Source organism: Crinia signifera, chromosome 2, assembly GCF_055691185.1.
Source record: "Crinia signifera chromosome 2, ASM5569118v1, whole genome shotgun sequence".
NCBI lineage: Eukaryota > Metazoa > Chordata > Amphibia > Anura > Myobatrachidae > Crinia > Crinia signifera.
The window spans coordinates 318,487,893-318,508,961 of NC_139218.1; the positions used below are offsets into that span (position 1 = coordinate 318,487,893).

The following is a 21,069-nucleotide window of genomic DNA, read 5'->3' on the forward strand; positions in this document are numbered from 1 at the left end:
CAAAAAAATCCCCAAAACTGTATTGCTCTACAGCAGTCATACCTCTAAACAGACCTGGCAATCAGGACTGTGGGAGCATTATATAGAAACGAAATTTGATGGCAGATAAGAACGCCATGGCATGTCTAGTCTGCCCTATACTTCTGTACATGCATACACTTTTACACACTCTGGTTAATTTTTGTTGGGGGGCCAATTAACCTTCTGGAGGGCCAAGAGTGGCACCCGATTTTCGATAGCCTCCCAGATGATCCAGGAGAGTAAACAAATATGAGCTACTTTAGGCAACCTTTATCAAATAATTTAGAAACATAAGACTATCTTTGAGGGACAATTTAGTAAGAATAAAAAATTTAAGAGATAACAAAATGAAATACTCAAAAAGTATAAAGTAAAAATAAAAATGTTGCTTTACAGATGGCCTAATTAACATGTACCAACATTGGTGGGATTTGTAACTGTGAGGATAGCTTTACTGCAGAAGCCACTGCTATTCCATAGATTTAAAAATGGATTGAATGCCTACTGATGAGAAGAGAAGTGGGAGGACCAATCACAAGCCCCAATATCTGGTCCCCTTGGTTTGGTCCTCATGCGGACCTGTTGTACGGCGACACATCACAGTGAGAGGCCACAACAGTAAACGATAAACGCCACGTTTCAGATGATAAGATTACAGTATAGCAACAAATCAACAGTTAATTTTTACATTTAGTCAAAAAGACTAAGCTATAGCAACGGGCTTAGGGATCTTATTTTTCCTAGTTTAAATAACTAAGAAGGCAAATTAAAGGTCAATAAAGTTGGAATTGATGTATATTACATGCATTGTCAGTAGACATTATAACCAAAAAGGTAAGCTAAATTTTGTGCCAAATTTTGAGGATTTCCACGAAATGCAATCTACGATTTTGGCTTTTACTTTGTCATTCCGCACTGCATATGTTCATTCACATTTCAAAGCGTTTATAGACAATGTGTACAGCTAGTACAACAACGATGAATTCTTTCTGCTGTATGGCGTGGTTGCGGTAGGACTGGGAATGCTTAAGGCCAAATTCCGCCAGATAAACGTGTGATGTTTCACAGCCAAATGCAGAACAAGGCTAATTTGTTTGCAGAACAGTTTTTAAAATTTCTCTTAGGTCTAGAGCCAAGTAACATTCCTTTGTAGCAGTTTCCCTTCATAATGACAGCTTTTGATTGGTGTCATTTTGATGCAATTTAATTCTAGTAAAATTATCGTCTACTTTTGTTTCACACTTCTTAATTATGCCATTCTATGCATGTGCCTATTGTGGTAATGTTACCAGTTTTCATTGATTGATACCTTGCGGAAATAAATGTAGTGTATCCTAATATTTGGGCTGTAATAAGCTATAACAACAGTGACCGGAAGCACTGGTAATCCTTCCAACCAATCACATCATCTAAAGCAATTGGCCAGGAGAGAATTACGCAGCCGTCGTTGCAGTGAAATTAGTGAGTATTCTTGGGTGTGAGTCATGCTTGATTACCCTCCCAGAATATTCGGAAGACTGCCACATTTCCTGCATTGATGGGAATCACCTCACTGTGGCCCAGCCTACAGTGGTAGAGCAAAGATGCACTTGTCAGAAGTCAGAACATGATGTGAGTGTTTTATGATCACGTCATATCCAGTTACATGATGGTTTTCCTGCATTTGGATGCAGTATAAGATGTTTGAGTAAGAAATGTACCTGAGCTACCCACAAGCAGCAAAATTCCCTACCATATTGGGTCGTATTCAATGTGGCCGGCAAGGAGGTTAAATGGCGGAGATCACGGAAAAAAAGCGACCCCCTGCTGTTTAACCCCCGCGCCGGCCGCTCACTGTATTCAATGTTCCTGGGGACCTTTACTGTCCAATGACGGCGAGGATTCCCCCAAACAGCGAGGCGCATGGCTAATGCAGGGTGCCCGCTACATTTAGCCGTGAGCCTCGCTGTTTTAGCTGCCACATGCGCCGTTTCCACATCACTGTAAAAACCCAGCTATGTGGTAATGGCTTGTGCAAAGGGGGGTCAGTTGAATACTGACCGTTGGGTACTGCTTTCCTAGCACGGCGCCTGTCTCATTGATTGTATAAAGAGAAAGGTGAACCCTAAAAACCAGTTAAAGCTGCTGTATATGGGAGTGTGTAAGGCTCCCCGTAATTTGAAACAGAAAAGAGGGGGTATACAGCGCTGGGTTATTCTGAATGATGACCAAACACAGTTTATATAATAAAATACAAATGCATTTATTTCACATACAACAAATAAAGAGAGTACTCTCTAAGAAAAAATGTATAATAAAGATTCTTAAAAAATATATATTGCGCAATGAATAAAAAGGGGGGGATTTTCAAAAATGGTCAATGCATGCACATGGCTCCAGAGAATGAATGAGGTAGTTCATGGGCCAATAAACTGGTTTATAGTTACCACCATTAATGATAAAAGCATCAGGGTCTCATCTGGGGACCTGGAGATGGTTCCGGTGAAATTCCCAGCTTGTTGGTCCAAAGTGCCTCAGGTGGATTGAGCAGGAGTGGTGGGTGGATGAAGGATTGACCACCGCCGTGAATCACTGCCAAAGGAGGTGTGGACCTGTGCTTCAGATGGAATACAGCAGGAATGGTGGGTGGATGATGGAGTAACCACCGCCGTGAATCGCTGCCAGAGGAGGTGTGGACCTGTAGGCCCAGGATGGTGGAAGCTGGTCCGGGGTGAGTTCACTGCTTTTTGAGCTTGGTGCAAGGTGGTGTTGGGCTCTCAATTAGGCCCAGGTGGAAGATAGGGCTTCAATAGATGTCAGGGTCTTTGAAATGGCTCAACGTGTTTCGACGTATCAGCACGTCTTCATCAGGAGCAGTAACTGATGAAGACGTGCTGATACGTCGAAACGCGTTGAGCCATTTCAAAGACCCTGACATCTATTGAAGCCCTATCTTCCACCTGGGCCTAATTGAGAGCCCAACACCACCTTGCACCAGGCTCAAAAAGCAGTGAACTCACCCCGGACCAGCTTCCACCATCCTGGGCCTACAGGTCCACACCTCCTCTGGCAGCGATTCACGGCGGTGGTTACTCCATCATCCACCCACCATTCCTGCTCTATTCCATCTGAGGCACAGGTCCACACCTCCTTTGGCAGTGATTCACGGCGGTGGTCAATCCTTCATCCAACCACTCCTGCTCAATCCACCTGAGGCACTTTGGACCAACAAGCTGGGAATTTCACCGGAACCATCTCCAGGTCCCCAGATGAGACCCTGATGCTTTTATCATTAATGGTGGTAACTATAAACCAGTTTATTGGCCCATGAACTACCTCATTCATTCTCTGGAGCCATGTGCATGCATTGACCATTTTTGAAAATCCCCCCCTTTTTATTCATTGCGCAATATATATTTTTTAAGAATCTTTATTATACATTTTTTCTTAGAGAGTACTCTCTTTATTTGTTGTATGTGAAATAAATGCATTTGTATTTTATTATATAAACTGTGTTTGGTCATCATTCAGAATAACCCAGCGCTGTATACCCCCTCTTTTCTGTTTCTCATTGATTGTATGCCTTAAGTTTAAGGTACTTAAGGCATACAATCAACACGATGGACCCAATTTTTATTCCATAAGATGCATGAGATCCATAAGATCCATGAGATAAAAAATCGTGAGCCCCCAATAACCATTGTTAACGCCACCAGCACTATCAACGCCAACCCGAAGCGTGGCGAGCGCAGCGAGCCAGCGAGGGGCGGCGGTATGCGTCCTCCGACCTTTTCATACCCCCACTATCCACGTCGGCGTGGAGTTGATTTTATAAAGTGTGGCGAGCGCAGCGACCACCGAGCCCGAAGCGTGGCGAGCGCAGCGTGCCCCGCGAGGGGCGCGGACTACTTTACATGTATTCCGCGTCCGCTCGCCACGCTTCGGGCTCGGTGGCTCGCCACACTATATAAAATCAACTCCACGCCGACGTGGATAGTGGGGGTATGAAAAGGCCAGAGGACGCGTACCGCCGCCCCTCGCGGGCTCGCTGCGCTCGCCACGCTTCGGGTTGGCATCAATAGTGGGGTGGCGTTAGCAATGGGGGGGCCATTTCACCCATGAGGGGGGTTTAGCAATTAAAATTGGGGTTTTGGGGCCTTTTTACATTGATTCCAATGTAAAAATCGCGTCATCACATGCATCTTATGCCGCACAAACGCATGAGATGCTTGCAATGTAAAAATCTTGTCAATCTCGTCGATCGCATCATCTCATGCATCTTATGCCGCACAAACACATAAGATGCATGAGATGCTTGAGATATCAGCCCCACAATACAATCTAGATCGTGGGTGCCGTGCTAGGAAAGCAGTACCGACCGTTGAGTACAGACAGCACTGCTCTCTATCACAGCTCGCAAAAAACATTGAATACACCCCATTGACTACGTAATCCTTGCAGTACATGTATAAAGACACAAAAATTGGCATAAGATTTCATAAAGCATAATGGGCCTGATCAGATGCAAGTGGAACTGTAGGTGAATCACAGATATCTGCAAACTACACATGTGCTGGATCTGGACTAAAGTTTTACTTGTAAAGCGCTATGGAATATGTCTGCGCTAAATAAATAACTGTTAATAATAATAATAAAAAAATGCACACTTGCAGAAATTGCAGTTTGGATGGATTGATCAGTCTAATGATAGACCCCTCTTTCTGTGAAATTGGCTTTCAGGGTGGTCACCGTGCAAACACATAGTACTGATCTGTCTCGTGGGAGTGAAATATAGTGGGCATTTAAGACGATTTCCGTGATTATTCGCACAGATAATCAGCACAGATGGGCGGATATTCACATTAGCACAGTGATTCCCAAACTGTGCGCCTAGGAACCCCGGAGTGCCTTGGGATGTTTGCAAGGGTGCCTCGAGTTAGGGGTCCACAACCAAAAGTAATTATTTATTGTCAAAGTGATAGGCAAAATCAGTGCTGGTGGCTGCCAATCATAAAATGTATGGACAATTAGAACCACAGTGATGTTCCCAACCACATAACTGAACCTAAGCACAATTTACTTTTTTATTTATCCATAAGAAACTTTTTGACTAGGGGTGCCTTGAACAGATGCTGATATTCAAGGTGCCCTGGTCAAGAAAGTTTGGGGATCACTGAATTAGCGTAAGGTCGCAATCCAACAGCATTGGCTGTACAGAAAAGTGGCCGCATACTGTATGTGTATGGCCCAATATGCACTGCAAGCAGAGGCGTAACTAATATTGTGGCGCCCCCCTGCCAAAAATTTACCTTACCCCTCCGCATGCCGCCGCCGGCCCCGCATTCAGTCCGGCACCGCAGATAGCCTCCGGACTCCGTCTCCTGCAGTAATGAAAAATGACACAACAAAATGGCTGCCCCCGTACAGCAGACAGTTTTTTTAGGGATGTTAGAGGAGGCGGCGGCCTCCTCTAGCATCCTTAAAAACTGTCTGCTATTAGGGGGTAAGGGGGGGTCTGACCAGAGTGCCCAGGCACCGGGGGCGCCCCGCTGGCGCTTGCACCCCCAAGCAGCCGCGGGGGCTGCCTTACGGTAGCTACGCCTCTGACTGCAAGGCTACAATGCAATGCCACAAATGCTGCTTTACTTTGACTTGTTTTATTGGATGATATTTTTGATTAACTTAATAACCTTTTATATCACTAACCTATATTATGATCTGTGCTGTGTTGAATTAGCATTAAAATAAGGGAGAGAAATAAAGGCTGAAGGCGAATGAGACGGGCCAGACTGCTACAAACTAACTGCCATAAAATAAATGCTTTGGTAAGTAATAATTATGGAAAATCTCAAAATATACATATTTATATAGCACACATATTACACTGCACTTTATTGCCATTCATACCAGTCCCATCAGAGCTTACAGTCTATATTTCCTACCACATGCACACAAAGACTATGGTATTGTCAGACACCAGTACATTGGGGGTATGGGGGGGGGGGCACCTGGGGAAACCCACTCAATAATGGGGAGAATATACAAACTCCACATAGGACCATGGTGAGAATAGAACCCCAAGTCCTTGGTTCTGTGAGGTAGAAATGCTAACCATTACACCATGGTATTATTAAAACTTTGAAATATGCAGTGCAGTTCAGGTTTTAAGGATATCCATGCTTAGGCACAGGTGACTAAGAGGGTAATTCAGACTTGATCGCAGTCGCACAGCGGAGGTAGGGATTGGCTTGGTTTAAATGTAATCAGATTAGGAGCTATGAAAAATGTACAGACAGATAACCAAAAAACTCTTGCCAATATGTGGTAGTACAGGTTATAAAAAACCTGTGGGAATCCCAGATACATATTACAGATGAGTGGTTCCCAAAATCCAGGTCTCCACACAGATCACAAGTGACACAATTAGCTCCACCTGTAATTCTTTTCAAATTTGTCAGTGAATAATAAGTGCACCTGCCTGGTGGTGAACTGGAAACCGTGAACTGTTGGGGGTACTTCGGGACTGAGATTGGGAACAACTGGTATAGTTATTAGATATGAATATGTAAACTGCCTGTAAATATTTTATAGCAAAAAAAAAAAGAAAGTATGCAAAGTGACATTTTAATGAACACAGAGGCAGGTTATGGGTTAAGATGATTTCCCCTTAAATAAGAACATCCGTCCACACAATAGCGGTATTAAACGGGCGCAAGTTACTGCCTTACACCAGGAGAGTAAAACCCTTATGCCTCATACCCACCCTGAGCGGATTTCCTGGTCACGGTGGGGCTGAGGATTATACCAGGCACTTAGCACCGCTCACTAGTGACGTGACTAACACATTCTCCAAAGGATCATGGACAATCTTGATCCTATTTAAACCAGAAGCTTGGAAGTACAGTGCGTGTGTGTATTGAGTGGAGGGGAGGGTAATGGGGTTGCAAGAGAATTGCAAAAAATAAAAAATAAATAACTTACAATTTAACCGCAACAATAAATCTTTTTTTTTTTTTTTTTTTTTAAGAGCTACAGGAAAACGGTGCTGCAAATCAATTTCTGTAATAAGACCTTATACCTGTTTAATTCTGCACAATTATAAAGAACAGTATGCTCTAATGACATTGTTACAGAATATTTTTTATTTTCCTAGTCCCAGAAAGCCTTACATTATCTATTTATATAGAAAAACGAAAAATTATCAAAAATGAAAAATGAAACAGTAGGAGTTCTGAGCCCCCTCCTCTAATACCCAGCCACTGACTTCTAGGCAATAAGCACCTTGGCTCCGAACATTGAACAGGCCATCTCAGCCCAAGTCCTAGTTGCATCAAGCTCTATGTATATCTAGCAATAGAGCAATGAACATGTACATAAGGCAGCCATCTGGGGGGTCGACTATGGAGAATCCAGTCCTGGGCCCAGACAGAAAGGGGGCCCAGGACTGGGGTCGACTGCGGGGAATCCAGTCCTGGGCCCAGACAGAAAGGGGGCCCAGGACTGGAGTCTATAATGTATAGTAGCGTTCCCGCTAGGTTGATTTTACGGGGTGACGCACCCTGCCTGTTTTCTTCCTGCATTCATGCACCTTTTTAGGACCATTATGCTGCGCCCTTGACCCGCCCACGGCTGATAGGCTGTGAGTGCTGAGCTGCCTGTCAGGGCCAGTAACTGAAGGTGGCAAATATTGATTTGAGGTAGAACTGCTTTCCCCATGGGCAGTTCTCTACATGGCCTGCTACAGAGTGAGCTCACCCAGTAGCCTGGTGATTCTAGCACCTGAGGGGAGAACCACCAATGTGGTTTACAAAGATATCCTTAAGTAGAGAAGAAAATTATCCTTTTTCAAACATAAAATTATAAAATAGCATTTACAGTTACAAGAAGATCCTCACATAAGAATACATATTAATCTTTTAAAATATGAACAAGCTAAAACATTACAACAGGGTCACAGCCAAATGCTATAAACAGCGCAGTAACAGGGCAACAGTGCACCTTGTGCCAGTAAAAAAGCTCCAGTAAGTAGGTTATGGTCCAGCTCCACAGGATACCAAATGCCTCCCCGGATTGTCCCAGCCACACACAGGTGCTGCTAGACAACAGTGCCGCTCACATACCCCTAGTTAGTTACAGCCCTGGCTAAAAACATGGCTTCATATCTCAGAACAACCTCTGCCCAGCAACTAGGTGGCAACAATGCCTTCCCACGGAAATGATCTGCCTAGTGGCAGTGTTGTGGGCTATTAGGCTGAACTGCTTATTTGTTCATAACATGTGGGTGGAGACGTGATGCCTGTTTCAGATGGATATTTGGCTGAGTGCAAGTTCAGATACTAATTATGATGGCTGCGGCCATGAATGGAAAACCCATTGCGATAAACGGCCTCTCCCATGCAGTTACACGGATACTCAGCATACATGGGCAGATGTTGGCTTTAGCATAATGCAGTAAGCAGGCTCCTGCGGCTGTACAGAAGACGCCATGTTCATTATACTGACTGCACATTTCTGCAAGTTTGTACAAGTGTTTTTGAGTAACATACAGTATAATGTATGTATCCTAATATATGGACAACAGTGTAAGTAGATCAGCAGACTCTGGATTTGGGAATTTAATAGATACCTCACTTCGGATGGGAAATGGATCGCTAGAATCCTTTGTGTAGGATGTATCAATTTTTGCAAGAAAATTCTGATACTTCCAGCTTATATTCACCTGACGTTTTGATCACAGGTATGCTGGAATACTTCCCTACCGGGACCGCCCTGACAATAAGAACTGTCCTTGTAATCAGAAGATTTCTGGGATATTGCCCTTAGCATGTTTAAGCTGAGGGTTATGGACCAGTGCTTCTTGCAAAAAGAAAATACACATGTGCAGACTCGCAGTGTGAAGGCATTTGGCGAGTGTCACACTCCCCGAGGTGTTTAAACAGACAGGGATGGAAAGGGGGTGTATAGTGGGTAGTCACATGGGAACTCCCTCAGCAGTTCCTGGGGTGCCCACAAAACGGTGGGTGCGACCAGAGAAATGGGTTGTATGGCGCGCAGGGAAGAAGTGGGGGGGGGAGGGGGGAGAGCGGTGGAGCAGGTGCCATGCTGCAGCTGTGACATGACCATTGTTAACGAGGACCTATATAGTGAAAGCTATCACTCCGAAGGGCCCTTCTAAGCGATATCTTTTACTACTGTATATCGCCTAGTGTGTATGGGGCTTTACTCTTTGTAAAAAGACCACTTGTAAAGGAAACAGTATATTTACTTTCTAATTGCTTCTCCAGGGGCACAGGGTCAGGGATTCTTGGCTGTTCCTATCTCCTGCCTATCATTTACATACAATACTAATGGCAAAGCATGGGGCATAAATGCAATTAGAATACAAAGCATTTCTAGGACAAGTGGGGCTAGCAGTAGCATCATATTTAGAATCCTCTCCTGGGTATTCTAATTGAATATCCCCACCTCACATGCTTTTGCAGCTCAATCCAGCACATTCTTTTGAAAACTTTTTTGTGCTGGAAACGAGATAATATAATCGACATATAGACATTTCCATACCGTATCATAAATACATGCTTGGGCTTCATAGAAAACTGCGCGCACAGTTACACGGATGTCACAAATTGTGCACGCAGTTACAGGGGCATCACTAATTGCGCACATAGTTACATGGGATGTCACCAATTGCGCACATAGTTACAGGGGCATCACCAATTGTGCACACAGTTACAGGGATGTCACAAATTGCGCACACAGTTACAGGGATGTCACAAATTGCGCACACAGTTAAAGGGATGTCACAAATTGCGCACACAGTTACAGGGATGTCACCAATTGCGCACATAGTTACAGGGGCATCACCAATTGTGCACACAGTTACAGGGATGTCACAAATTGCGCACACAGTTACAGGGATGTCACAAATTGCGCACACAGTTAAAGGGATGTCACAAATTGCGCACACAGTTACATGGGATGTCACCAATTGCGCACATAGTTACAGGGGTATCACCAATTGTGCACACAGTTACAGGGATGTCACAAATTGCACACACAGTTACAGGGGCATCACCAATTGCATACGCAGTTACAGCGATGTCACCAATTGTGCACACAGTTACAGGGGCATCACCAACTGTGCACACAGTTACAGGGATGTCACCAATTGAGCACAGTTACAGGGACGTCACCAATTGAGCACACAGTTACAGGGACATCACCAATTGAGCACACAGTTACAGGGACGTCACCAATTGCAAACGCAGTTACAGCGACGTCACCAATTGCATACGCAGTTACAGCGACGTCACCAATTGCATACGCAGTTACAGGGGCATCACCAATTGTGCACACAGTTACAGGGGCATCACCAATTGCATACGCAGTTACAGGGATGTCACCAATTTGTGCACACAGTTACATGGACATCACAAATTGCGCACGCAGTTACAAGAATGTCACCAATTGCGCGCTCAGTTACAGGGACGTCACCAATTGAGCACACAGTTACAGGGATGTCACGAATTGCATACGCAGTTACCCCCTGTAACTGAGTATGCAATTGGTGATGCCCCTGTAACTGCGTATTCTGCACACAGTTACATGGACGTCACCAATTGCATACACAGTTACATGGACGTCACCAATTGCATACGCAGTTACAGGGGCATCACCAATTGCATACGCAGTTACAGGGGCATCACCAATTGTGCACACAGTTACAGGGACGTCACCAATTGCGCATGCAATTACAAGAATGTCACCAATTGCGCGCACAGTTACAGGGATGTCATGAATTGCATATGCAGTTACAGGGGCATCACCAATTGCATACGCAGTTACAGGGGCATCACCTATTGTGCACACAGTTACATGGATGTCACCAATTGCATGCGCAGTTACAGGGATTTCACCAATTGCATGCGCAGTTACAGGGATGTCACCAATTGCGTACACAGTTACAGGAATGTCACCAATTGCGCACACAGTTACAGGGACGTCACCAATTGCGCACACAGTTACAGGGATGTCACCAATTGCGCACACAGTTACAAGAATGTCACCAATTGCGCGCACAGTTACAGGGATGTCACCAATTGAGCACACAGTTACAGGGATGTCACGAATTGCATACGCAGTTACAGGGGCATCACCTATTGTGCACACAGTTACATGGATGTCACCAATTGCATGCGCAGTTACAGGGATTTCACCAATTGCATGCGCAGTTACAGGGATGTCACCAATTGCGTACACAGTTACAGGGATGTCACCAATTGTGCACACAGTTACAGGGGCTTCACCAATTGAGCACACAGTTACAAGAATGTCACCAATTGCGCACACAGTTACAGGGACGTCACCAATTGCGCACACAGTTACAGGGATGTCACCAATTGCGCACACAGTTACAAGAATGTCACCAATTGCGCGCACAGTTACAGGGATGTCACCAATTGAGCACACAGTTACAGGGATGTCACGAATTGCATACGCAGTTACAGGGGCATCACCAATTGCATACGCAGTTACAGGGGCATCACCAATTGCATACGCAGTTACAGGGGCATCACCAATTCTGCACAGTTACATGGACGTCACCAATTGCATACGCAGTTACAGGGGCATCACCAATTGCGTACGTAGTTACAGGGGCTTCACCAATTGAGCACACAGTTACAGGAACGTCACCAATTGCGCACACAGTTACAGGGATGTCACCAATTGCGCACACAGTTACAGGGATGTCACCAATTGAGCACACAGTTACATGGACGTCACCAATTGCATACGCAGTTACAGGGGCATCACCAATTGCATACGCAGTTACAGGGGCATCAACAATTGCATACGCAGTTACAGGGACGTCACCAATTGCGCACACAGTTACAGGGATGTCACCAATTGCGCACACAGTTACAAGAATGTCACCAATTGCGCGCACAGTTACAGGGATGTCACGAATTGCATACGCAGTTACAGGGGCATCACCAATTGCATACGCAGTTACAGGGGCATCACCAATTGCATACGCAGTTACAGGGGCATCACCAATTCTGCACAGTTACATGGACGTCACCAATTGCATACGCAGTTACAGGGGCATCACCAATTGCGTACGCAGTTACAGGGGCTTCACCAATTGAGCACACAGTTACAGGAACGTCACCAATTGCGCACACAGTTACAGGGATGTCACCAATTGCGCACACAGTTACAGGGATGTCACCAATTGAGCACACAGTTACATGGACGTCACCAATTGCATACGCAGTTACAGGGGCATCACCAATTGCATACGCAGTTACAGGGGCATCACCAATTGCATACGCAGTTACAGGGGCTTCACCAATTGAGCACACAGTTACAGGAACGTCACCAATTGCGCACACAGTTACAGGGATGTCACCAATTGCGCACACAGTTACATGGACGTCACCAATTGCATACGCAGTTACAGGGGCATCACCAATTGTGCACACAGTTACAGGGGCTTCACCAATTGAGCACACAGTTACAGGGACGTCACCAATTGCGCACACAGTTACAGGGATGTCACCAATTGCGCACACAGTTACAGGGATGTCACCAATTGCGCACACAGTTACAGGGATGTCACCAATTGCGCACACAGTTACAGGGACGTCACCAATTGAGCACACAGTTACATGGACGTCACCAATTTCATACGCAGTTACAGGGGCATCACCAATTGCATACGCAGTTACAGGGGCATCACCAATTGTGCACACAGTTACAGGGATGTCACCAATTGCATACGCAGTTACAGGGATGTCACCAATTGCATACGCAGTTACAGGGATGTCACCAATTGCGTACGCAGTTACAGGGGCATCACCAATTGTGCACAGAGTTACAGGGGCTTCACCAATTGAGCACACAGTTAAAGGAACGTCACCAATTGTGCACACAGTTACAGGGATGTTACCAATTGCGCACACAGTTACAGGGATGTCACGAATTGCATACACAGTTACAGGGGCATCACCAATTGCATACCACACAGTTACATGGACGTCACCAATTGCATACGCAGTTACAGGGGCATCACCAATTGCATACGCAGTTACAGGGGCATCACCAATTGTGCACACAGTTACAGGGGCTTCACCAATTGAGCACACAGTTACAGGGATGTCACCAATTGTGCACACAGTTACAGGGATGCCACCAATTGCGCACACAGTTACAGGGACATCACCAATTGAGCACACAGTTACATGGACATAACCAATTGCATACGCAGTTACAGGGGCATCACCAATTGCATACGCAGTTACAGGGGCATCATTTATTGTGCACACAGTTACATGGATGTCACCAATTGCATGCGCAGTTACAGGGATTTCACCAATTGCATGCGCAGTTACAGGGATGTCACCAATTGCGTACACAGCTACAGGGATGTCACCAATTGCGCACACAGTTACAGGGATGTCACCAATTGCGCACACAGTTACAAGAATGTCACCAATTGCGCGCACAGTTACAGGGATGTCACCAATTGAGCACACAGTTACATGGACGTCACCAATTGCATACGCAGTTACAGGGGCATCACCAATTGCATACGCAGTTACAGGGGCTTCACCAATTGAGCACACAGTTACAGGAACGTCACCAATTGCGCACACAGTTACAGGGATGTCACCAATTGCGCACACAGTTACATGGACGTCACCAATTGCATACGCAGTTACAGGGGCATCACCAATTCTGCACAGTTACATGGACGTCACCAATTGCATACGCAGTTACAGGGGCATCACCAATTGCATACGCAGTTACAGGGGCTTCACCAATTGAGCACACAGTTACAGGAACGTCACCAATTGCGCACACAGTTACAGGAACGTCACCAATTGCGCACACAGTTACAGGGATGTCACCAATTGAGCACACAGTTACATGGACGTCACCAATTGCATACGCAGTTACAGGGGCATCACCAATTGTGCACACAGTTACAGGGGCTTCACCAATTGCGCACACAGTTACAGGGATGTCACCAATTGCGCACACAGTTACAAGAATGTCACCAATTGCGCGCACAGTTACAGGGATGTCACCAATTGAGCACACAGTTACATGGACGTCACCAATTGCATACGCAGTTACAGGGGCATCACCAATTGCATACGCAGTTACAGGGGCTTCACCAATTGAGCACACAGTTACAGGAACGTCACCAATTGCGCACACAGTTACAGGGATGTCACCAATTGCGCACACAGTTACATGGACGTCACCAATTGCATACGCAGTTACAGGGGCATCACCAATTCTGCACAGTTACATGGACGTCACCAATTGCATACGCAGTTACAGGGGCATCACCAATTGCATACGCAGTTACAGGGGCTTCACCAATTGAGCACACAGTTACAGGAACGTCACCAATTGCGCACACAGTTACAGGGATGTCACCAATTGCGCACACAGTTACAGGGATGTCACCAATTGAGCACACAGTTACATGGACGTCACCAATTGCATACGCAGTTACAGGGGCATCACCAATTGTGCACACAGTTACAGGGGCTTCACCAATTGAGCACACAGTTACAGGGACGTCACCAATTGCGCACACAGTTACAGGGATGTCACCAATTGCGCACACAGTTACAGGGATGTCACCAATTGCGCACACAGTTACAGGGATGTCACCAATTGCGCACACAGTTACAGGGACGTCACCAATTGAGCACACAGTTACATGGACGTCACCAATTGCATACGCAGTTACAGGGGCATCACCAATTGCATACGCAGTTACAGGGGCATCACCAATTGCATACGCAGTTACAGGGGCATCACCAATTGTGCACACAGTTACAGGGATGTCACCAATTGCATACGCAGTTACAGGGATGACACCAATTGCATATGCAGTTACAGGGATGTCACCAATTGAGCACACAGTTACACGGACATGACCAAATGCATACGCAGTAACAGGGACGTCACCAATTGCTGCCCTTTCCTCTCTGTTGTCAAGGTACTGTACTGCAAAGATTTAGGGCACCATGTGAGAACTTTCCGGAATTTTTACTTCTCCCCAAACACTGTGGAGTTATCCGTCATTGGATCTCCATAGTTATACTACATACAGGGATGGGGGAGGTGAACTATCATATCTAAAAAGTCTGAGAAAATGTGAAATATCACTGTTTAGATTGATATATATGTGTATTTGTATACACATATAGCAGGCACAGTCTGGGTATTCAGTGCTGTAGCTGAGCAACCAGGTCACTTTTGGGAACAATGGGGCCTGCCAGTGTGGTGGGAAGAAGATGGACCATACTGCACACACTGAGTGACAGAAATCATTTTCCAGACTAATGTTTAGTTGTTTTTTTTTTTTTTTTAATAAAAAAACCATTATGAATTATTGTCATTGTTTTGTGGCAACACATGCTGTGACAAATGGTGTGTACACACAGTACTTTTTGTTGTACTTCCTATGTTGACGATATAGTCAACATCGGATTGGAATCGGATGCAGATCGCAAGGGTTTTAACCCTTGCGATCCCAATCCGATTCCGATGCGCGTTCACGTATCGCAAGGCAGAAAGTCTTGGCTGCCTTGACTATATAGTGCAGATCTGCACTATATAGTCAGACTTGTATGCAAATCGGATGTGCCTTGCGATCTGATTCCGATCTGATCGGATCGTGGATAGTATCTTAAGGCACATCTGACACACCAATAGAGCAAACTGACATATTACAGAATTATTATATTTCTATAATAATATTTATATATTAATAATTCTGTTTTATGGCACCACTAACTTTTACACAAACTTCAAAATGCGTCACTTCTAGAAGGAATCCTAAATCTGCTCTGGTATAAGTTAGTAGTTTCTCTATGCACAAACAAATGATGCAAATACATGATAAAGATGAGATGTTCACAAATACTGTTGTCTGCATGTAGTCAGATTACAAACATTAGCTTATAGGGGGAGATTCTGTATAGCAGAAATGCGGTAAAAACCCCGTTTTCGGGGTTTTTACCGCATTTCTATATGCTATATGCCCCCTCCGCAGTGCCAGCGCTGCGGAGGGAATCGTCAGCAAAAGCTGACGATTCCCTGCAGAAGCCTATGGGCTTCTTACCGCAGCGCTGTTTGAGGGATCCGTCACGGATCCCTCCCAGCGTGCCCTGTGGCCGGCGCCGGGGTCTGCGCATGCGCAGATGGACTCCCGGGTCACAGACCCGGAAGTCCAGTGCCGGCACCGCATCGCAAGGGACAGCTCTTATCGCAAGAGCTGTCCCTTGCGTTAATAACGGCATATGTTACAGCATATGCCGTTATTAATAATGCGGTAGCCGGCGATAATGGGCGCGGATGTTACAACATCCTGCCCTATGAGAGATAAACTGGTCACATGATAAACAGTGGATGGTAATGTACTAAAAAATATCAATGTAAACAGCTTAGTAGATCTGTTCTTCTCAATCCTCTCAAATCAGTTATAGAAAAATAAAAGAGAATTAAAGTTTTTTTTAGGTAAGTGACTTAACATCTACCCTTAACACAATGCGAGACAACTCAATCCTTCCTGCTGTTGGCAGTTATACGCAGTAGAATACCCTACAAAATCCATATTCCTTAGATAATAATGTGACAACATTGATGAGAAAAGTAAAACAAATGGAGAGTTATGTTATAGATACCATTTTGACAACCAGAAGACCACCATATGTATCAATAACACCCATTTCTGTGTTTCCAATATATTATTACCAATATATACGAAACCAATGTTCGTAATGTTGTATTGTGCATATAGTCATTGTTAATGACTCCCATATTCAGTGCATGCAGTTCAGTGTTGGCTAGATCACAGGTTCTCAAAGTCGGTCCTCTGAACCCCACACAGTGCATGTTTTGCAGGTCTCCTCACAAGTGAAATATTTAGCCTCACCTGTGGATCTTTTAAAATGTGTCAGCCAGTAATGAGTGAAACTGTTGGTTGACCTGTGAAATGTGAACTGTGTGAGGTCCTGAGGACCAAGTTTGAGAACCACTGGACTAGATCATTAACAACTACATGTAGGACCGGAGGGTGGGTGACATCACTGAACGATATAGTTTACGATATTGATTAGTGTATGCACACTATGTCATTCTATCAGGAGAATCAGTTACATTATCACTCATTGATCAAATAGTCTACTCTAGTATGTACCTGGCAGTAGTCAGGTATTCCCAACCTCAGTCCTCAAGCACCATGAACAGTCCAGGTTTTACTGATATCCATGTTTGAGCACAGGTGATTTGATTAATTATTTTTATTTCATTATCTGTGCTGAAGCCTGGATACCACTAAAACCTGAACTGTTAGGGCCTTATTCTAGTCCACTCTTTCTGACAAAATCCTTCTTATGCTGTGTACACACGGGGGAGATATATTGCTCAGCCATATATGGCTGAGCAATATATTGCTCAGTTTCTACTTTACATCAGCGACCAGAGATGGTCGCTGATGAAAAAGAAACTGCCGGGGGGAGCCCGGCAGTGGTAATCAGCTGGTCGCAGGAGCATGTTTCGGCGACCAGCGATCACCACAGGGGCAAAAACGGGAGCGCGCACCCGGCGATATATCGCCGGTGCACACTCCCATTGCGGGCAATATGGTTGCTCAGCGACCATATTTCCCGCGATTTTGCCCAAAATCGCCCCTGTGTGCAACTTTAAGCCCCGTACACACGGGGGAGATATATTGCTCAGCCATATATAGCTGAGCAATATATGGCTGAGCAATATATTGCTCAGTTTCTCCTTTTCATCAGCGACCATCTCTGGTCGCTGATGAAAAAGAAACTGCCGGGGAGCCCGGCAGTGGTAATCAGCTGGTCGCAGGAGCATGTTCCTGCGACCAGCGATCACTACAGGGGTAAAAACGGGAGCAAACACCCGGCGATATATTGCCGGTGCACACTCCCATCGTGGGCAATATAGTCGCTTAGCGACCATATTTCCCGCAATATTATACAAAATCGCCCCCGTGTGTACGCACCTTTAGATGGACAAAACTATGTGCACTGCAGGTGGGGCAGAAGTTACTTGTGCAGAGATAATTAGATTTGGGTGGGGTTTTACTTCAAAGTGAGATCTATATTGCAGTATAGAAATAAAGCAGCCAGTATTTACCCTGAATAGAAACAAAATAACTCACCCAAATTTAATTATCTCTGCACATTTTACATCTGCCCCCCTGCAGTGCACATGGTTTTATCCATCTAAGAAGGATTTTGTCAGAAAGAGTGAACTAGAATAAGGCCCTTAGTTTGCTTTGAGGACCGAGGTTGGGAATGCCATGGCCAAATCAAACATGTTGACGCATTGGGCCATTGGATGGTCACCTTCAGAAATAAAAAAAGATTTACTTTTATATATTTGTTCATTGAGGCATAGGTGCCGATTCTGTGGGTGCTCAAGAGCCCGAGCACCCACGGAAATTGATGAGCACCCACGGGCCCGAGTCCCGCTGCTGGGCCGCCATATTAACTTGCTAATTTGCGGCTGCAGCACCCACATTGCCAGACCCGCCACCTGGGAAACAGTATGCCGGGAAGAGTGTATTCTGTCCGCGGAGTACCTGCACTGTGGGGGCATTTATGTACCTGCACTGTGGAGGCATTTATGTACCTGCACTGTGGGGACATTTATGTATGTGGAACTCTGTTGCAGTAATTTGAATATTGGAGACAACTGTGCTCCATAATATAAATTGGTATTATTTTGTAGCCACACCCCTTCCCCATGAAGCTACTCCTCTATATTTTTGACCTGAGCACCCACCAGCAAAAACGGGACTAAGTAAAAACCGGACCCGGATAAGACACCGGAACGCCGGACCAGACATCAAACTCTGCATTCCGGAGCTTATAGTGTCTGGTCCGAGGGGTGTCCCATGCGGGGGGTGTCCCATGCGGGGGGATGCCTGTGATTGCTCACACCAGGGACATGGGGAAGGGGTGATTACAGCCTCCCCGTGTGGTCTGGAACGTTCCAGTTTTTATTACACCCCCGGACCATGCGGTGAGGCTGTATTCTCCCCCCTCTCCTCTCCCAGGTGACAGGTGCGAGAGCAGCCTCATCAGATGGAGCACCCCCGGACAGGACACCCCCGGACCGGATACTACAAGCTCCGGAATGCAGAGTTTGATGTCCAGTCCGGCATTCCGGTGTCTTATCCGATTCCGGATTTTACCCATACCCAGCAAAAACATAAATCGGCACCTATGCATTGAGGAATAATTCAAGTTTAAACCAGGCATTTTAGCATATTTAATCGGTCCTGGACCCCATATTTCCCAATGGCAGCCATGTCTATAGGCATTAAGGTAAAATAATAAGTAGCATATTATGGAGTTATAATGCATACCTCCCAACATGACCGTAAAACACGCGATTATACCTGGCCAATAAAGCTGAAGATTCCTTGAGGGACAAAATGCTCTGTTCCTGGACTTTGCCTATTATATCATTGCCATCAACTGTGCTGTGCTGAACTAATTATTTGATAAGAGATGAGTGACAGCACAGGTGACAGCAATCATAACTGCAGAGAGAAGTCCAGGAATGGAGCATGGTGCCCCTGCTGGAATGGGCCATGTTGGGAGCTAGTGTAACAGTGCGGCATTGGCACAGCCAGCCCAGAGGAGCCTGTAGTGTATGCTGCTGGCTGTATAAGGTGCATTTACTGAGAAGACACCTGTAATATTTGCAGGACACAGAGGGGGATATGCCCCTGCCCCCACCCGGGTACACACCTCGGTCATAACGCGGTCAGCCCGGGTGTTCTCCTCATCCTTGAAGATGATGTCCGGGTTGTAGTTAAGAACCAGCTCCCGGAACCGCTCCGAGTCCCGGCGGATCTTGCCCTCCGTCTTGCCGCTGGCTCCCAGAGTCTTCTCCGGCACATTGGGCACAAACTGCTTGTATCGGAGCGGGATCAGCTTGCGCATGTAGCGGCGCCGGCCTACCGGTCCCCGGCCAGGACCGCAGCACCGCACCGGCACCAGGAGGAGCCAGAGGCAGGCTACCAGCACCAGTACCCGGGCTGCTGGCATCTCCCCTAGGCTCACTGCATGCCGGGCACCCCGGGGACAGCGCGCTTCTCGGGGGGCTGTACCCCAACTGGCTTCTGGTTCTTACAGGGGTGTCCACTGATAGTCCCCGACTGCGCTCACTGCGGCACCTGCACCAGGTGTGCCAGCTTGTACATGCCTGCACCACTCACCCAGGTGTGTCTGCCTCTACCTGCCCAGGTAAGTGTGCCTGCTTCTGCCAAAATGGCAAATACTACTTGCTCAGGTAAGTATAACTGGCACTGCCTGGCCCGGTAAGTGTGGCTGGCACTTGGATTGCCATCAGTAACGTTAGGTCAGGGCTCCCCTATAGGTGGATGTCTGTGTGGAGGGGCAGGTGAGTGGTGACACGCAGGGTAGTATCTCCGGTAACAGTTCCGTCCGTGTGCCGGGCACCGATGCTGCTGTGGGCAGAGGTCGGGTCACCCTGGCACAGGTGTCCTGTGATGTGTGCGGGCAGGGGGGCAGCCAGGTGATTACAGAGTTCTATCCCCAGGTCGCCGCTCCGGTCACTGCAGCAGAGCCACCTGTCAGGCGCAGCTCCGTCCTTCTCCTGCCCCTTATATGCCCGGTGCTCCTGCCAGTGCCATGTGTGCAACCTCTGTCCACCGGGACCCTGCACAGCTCTTTTGCATCCCTTGGACTTTCCCCCAGCACCGGCTATCTGCCTCTCCCCGGCCATCGTCAGCTTGATATAGGGACAAGGACAGTGCGCGCCGCAGCCCCCACCCCTTGGCACGCCCTCCCCGGCACTGGCACTGGTTGCTGGGCGCGCGTCCTCTCTGGGAGACACTGGAGGAAGTCATTAGGTCAAGATGTCAGAACGCCACAAGTGCTTTCACACAACATCAGGGGGTAATACCATGTAGTAGCCTCGGAGTTTATAAATTTAGATTTAACCCTTTCATTGCTCAGGATACTTCCCACCCCTGGG

At 46.4% G+C, this 21,069-nt stretch overlaps 1 protein-coding gene across 2 annotated transcripts in view; it reads right to left on the reverse strand.

Moving 5' to 3' along the window:
- Positions 1–20,833, reverse strand: part of DHH (desert hedgehog signaling molecule) — a 73,715-nt gene extending 52,882 nt beyond the window's left edge. Inside the window, exon 1 of one of the 2 annotated variants that reach the window (XM_083169090.1) lies at positions 19,818–20,833. In XM_083169090.1, the coding sequence (XP_083025216.1) occupies positions 19,818–20,117 (300 nt within the window). In that variant the 5' untranslated portion in view covers positions 20,118–20,833. The remainder of the gene's footprint in view (positions 1–19,817) is intronic. The other variant, XM_083169091.1, reaches the window with a different exon arrangement.
- Between the last annotated feature and the right edge of the window lie 236 nt (positions 20,834–21,069).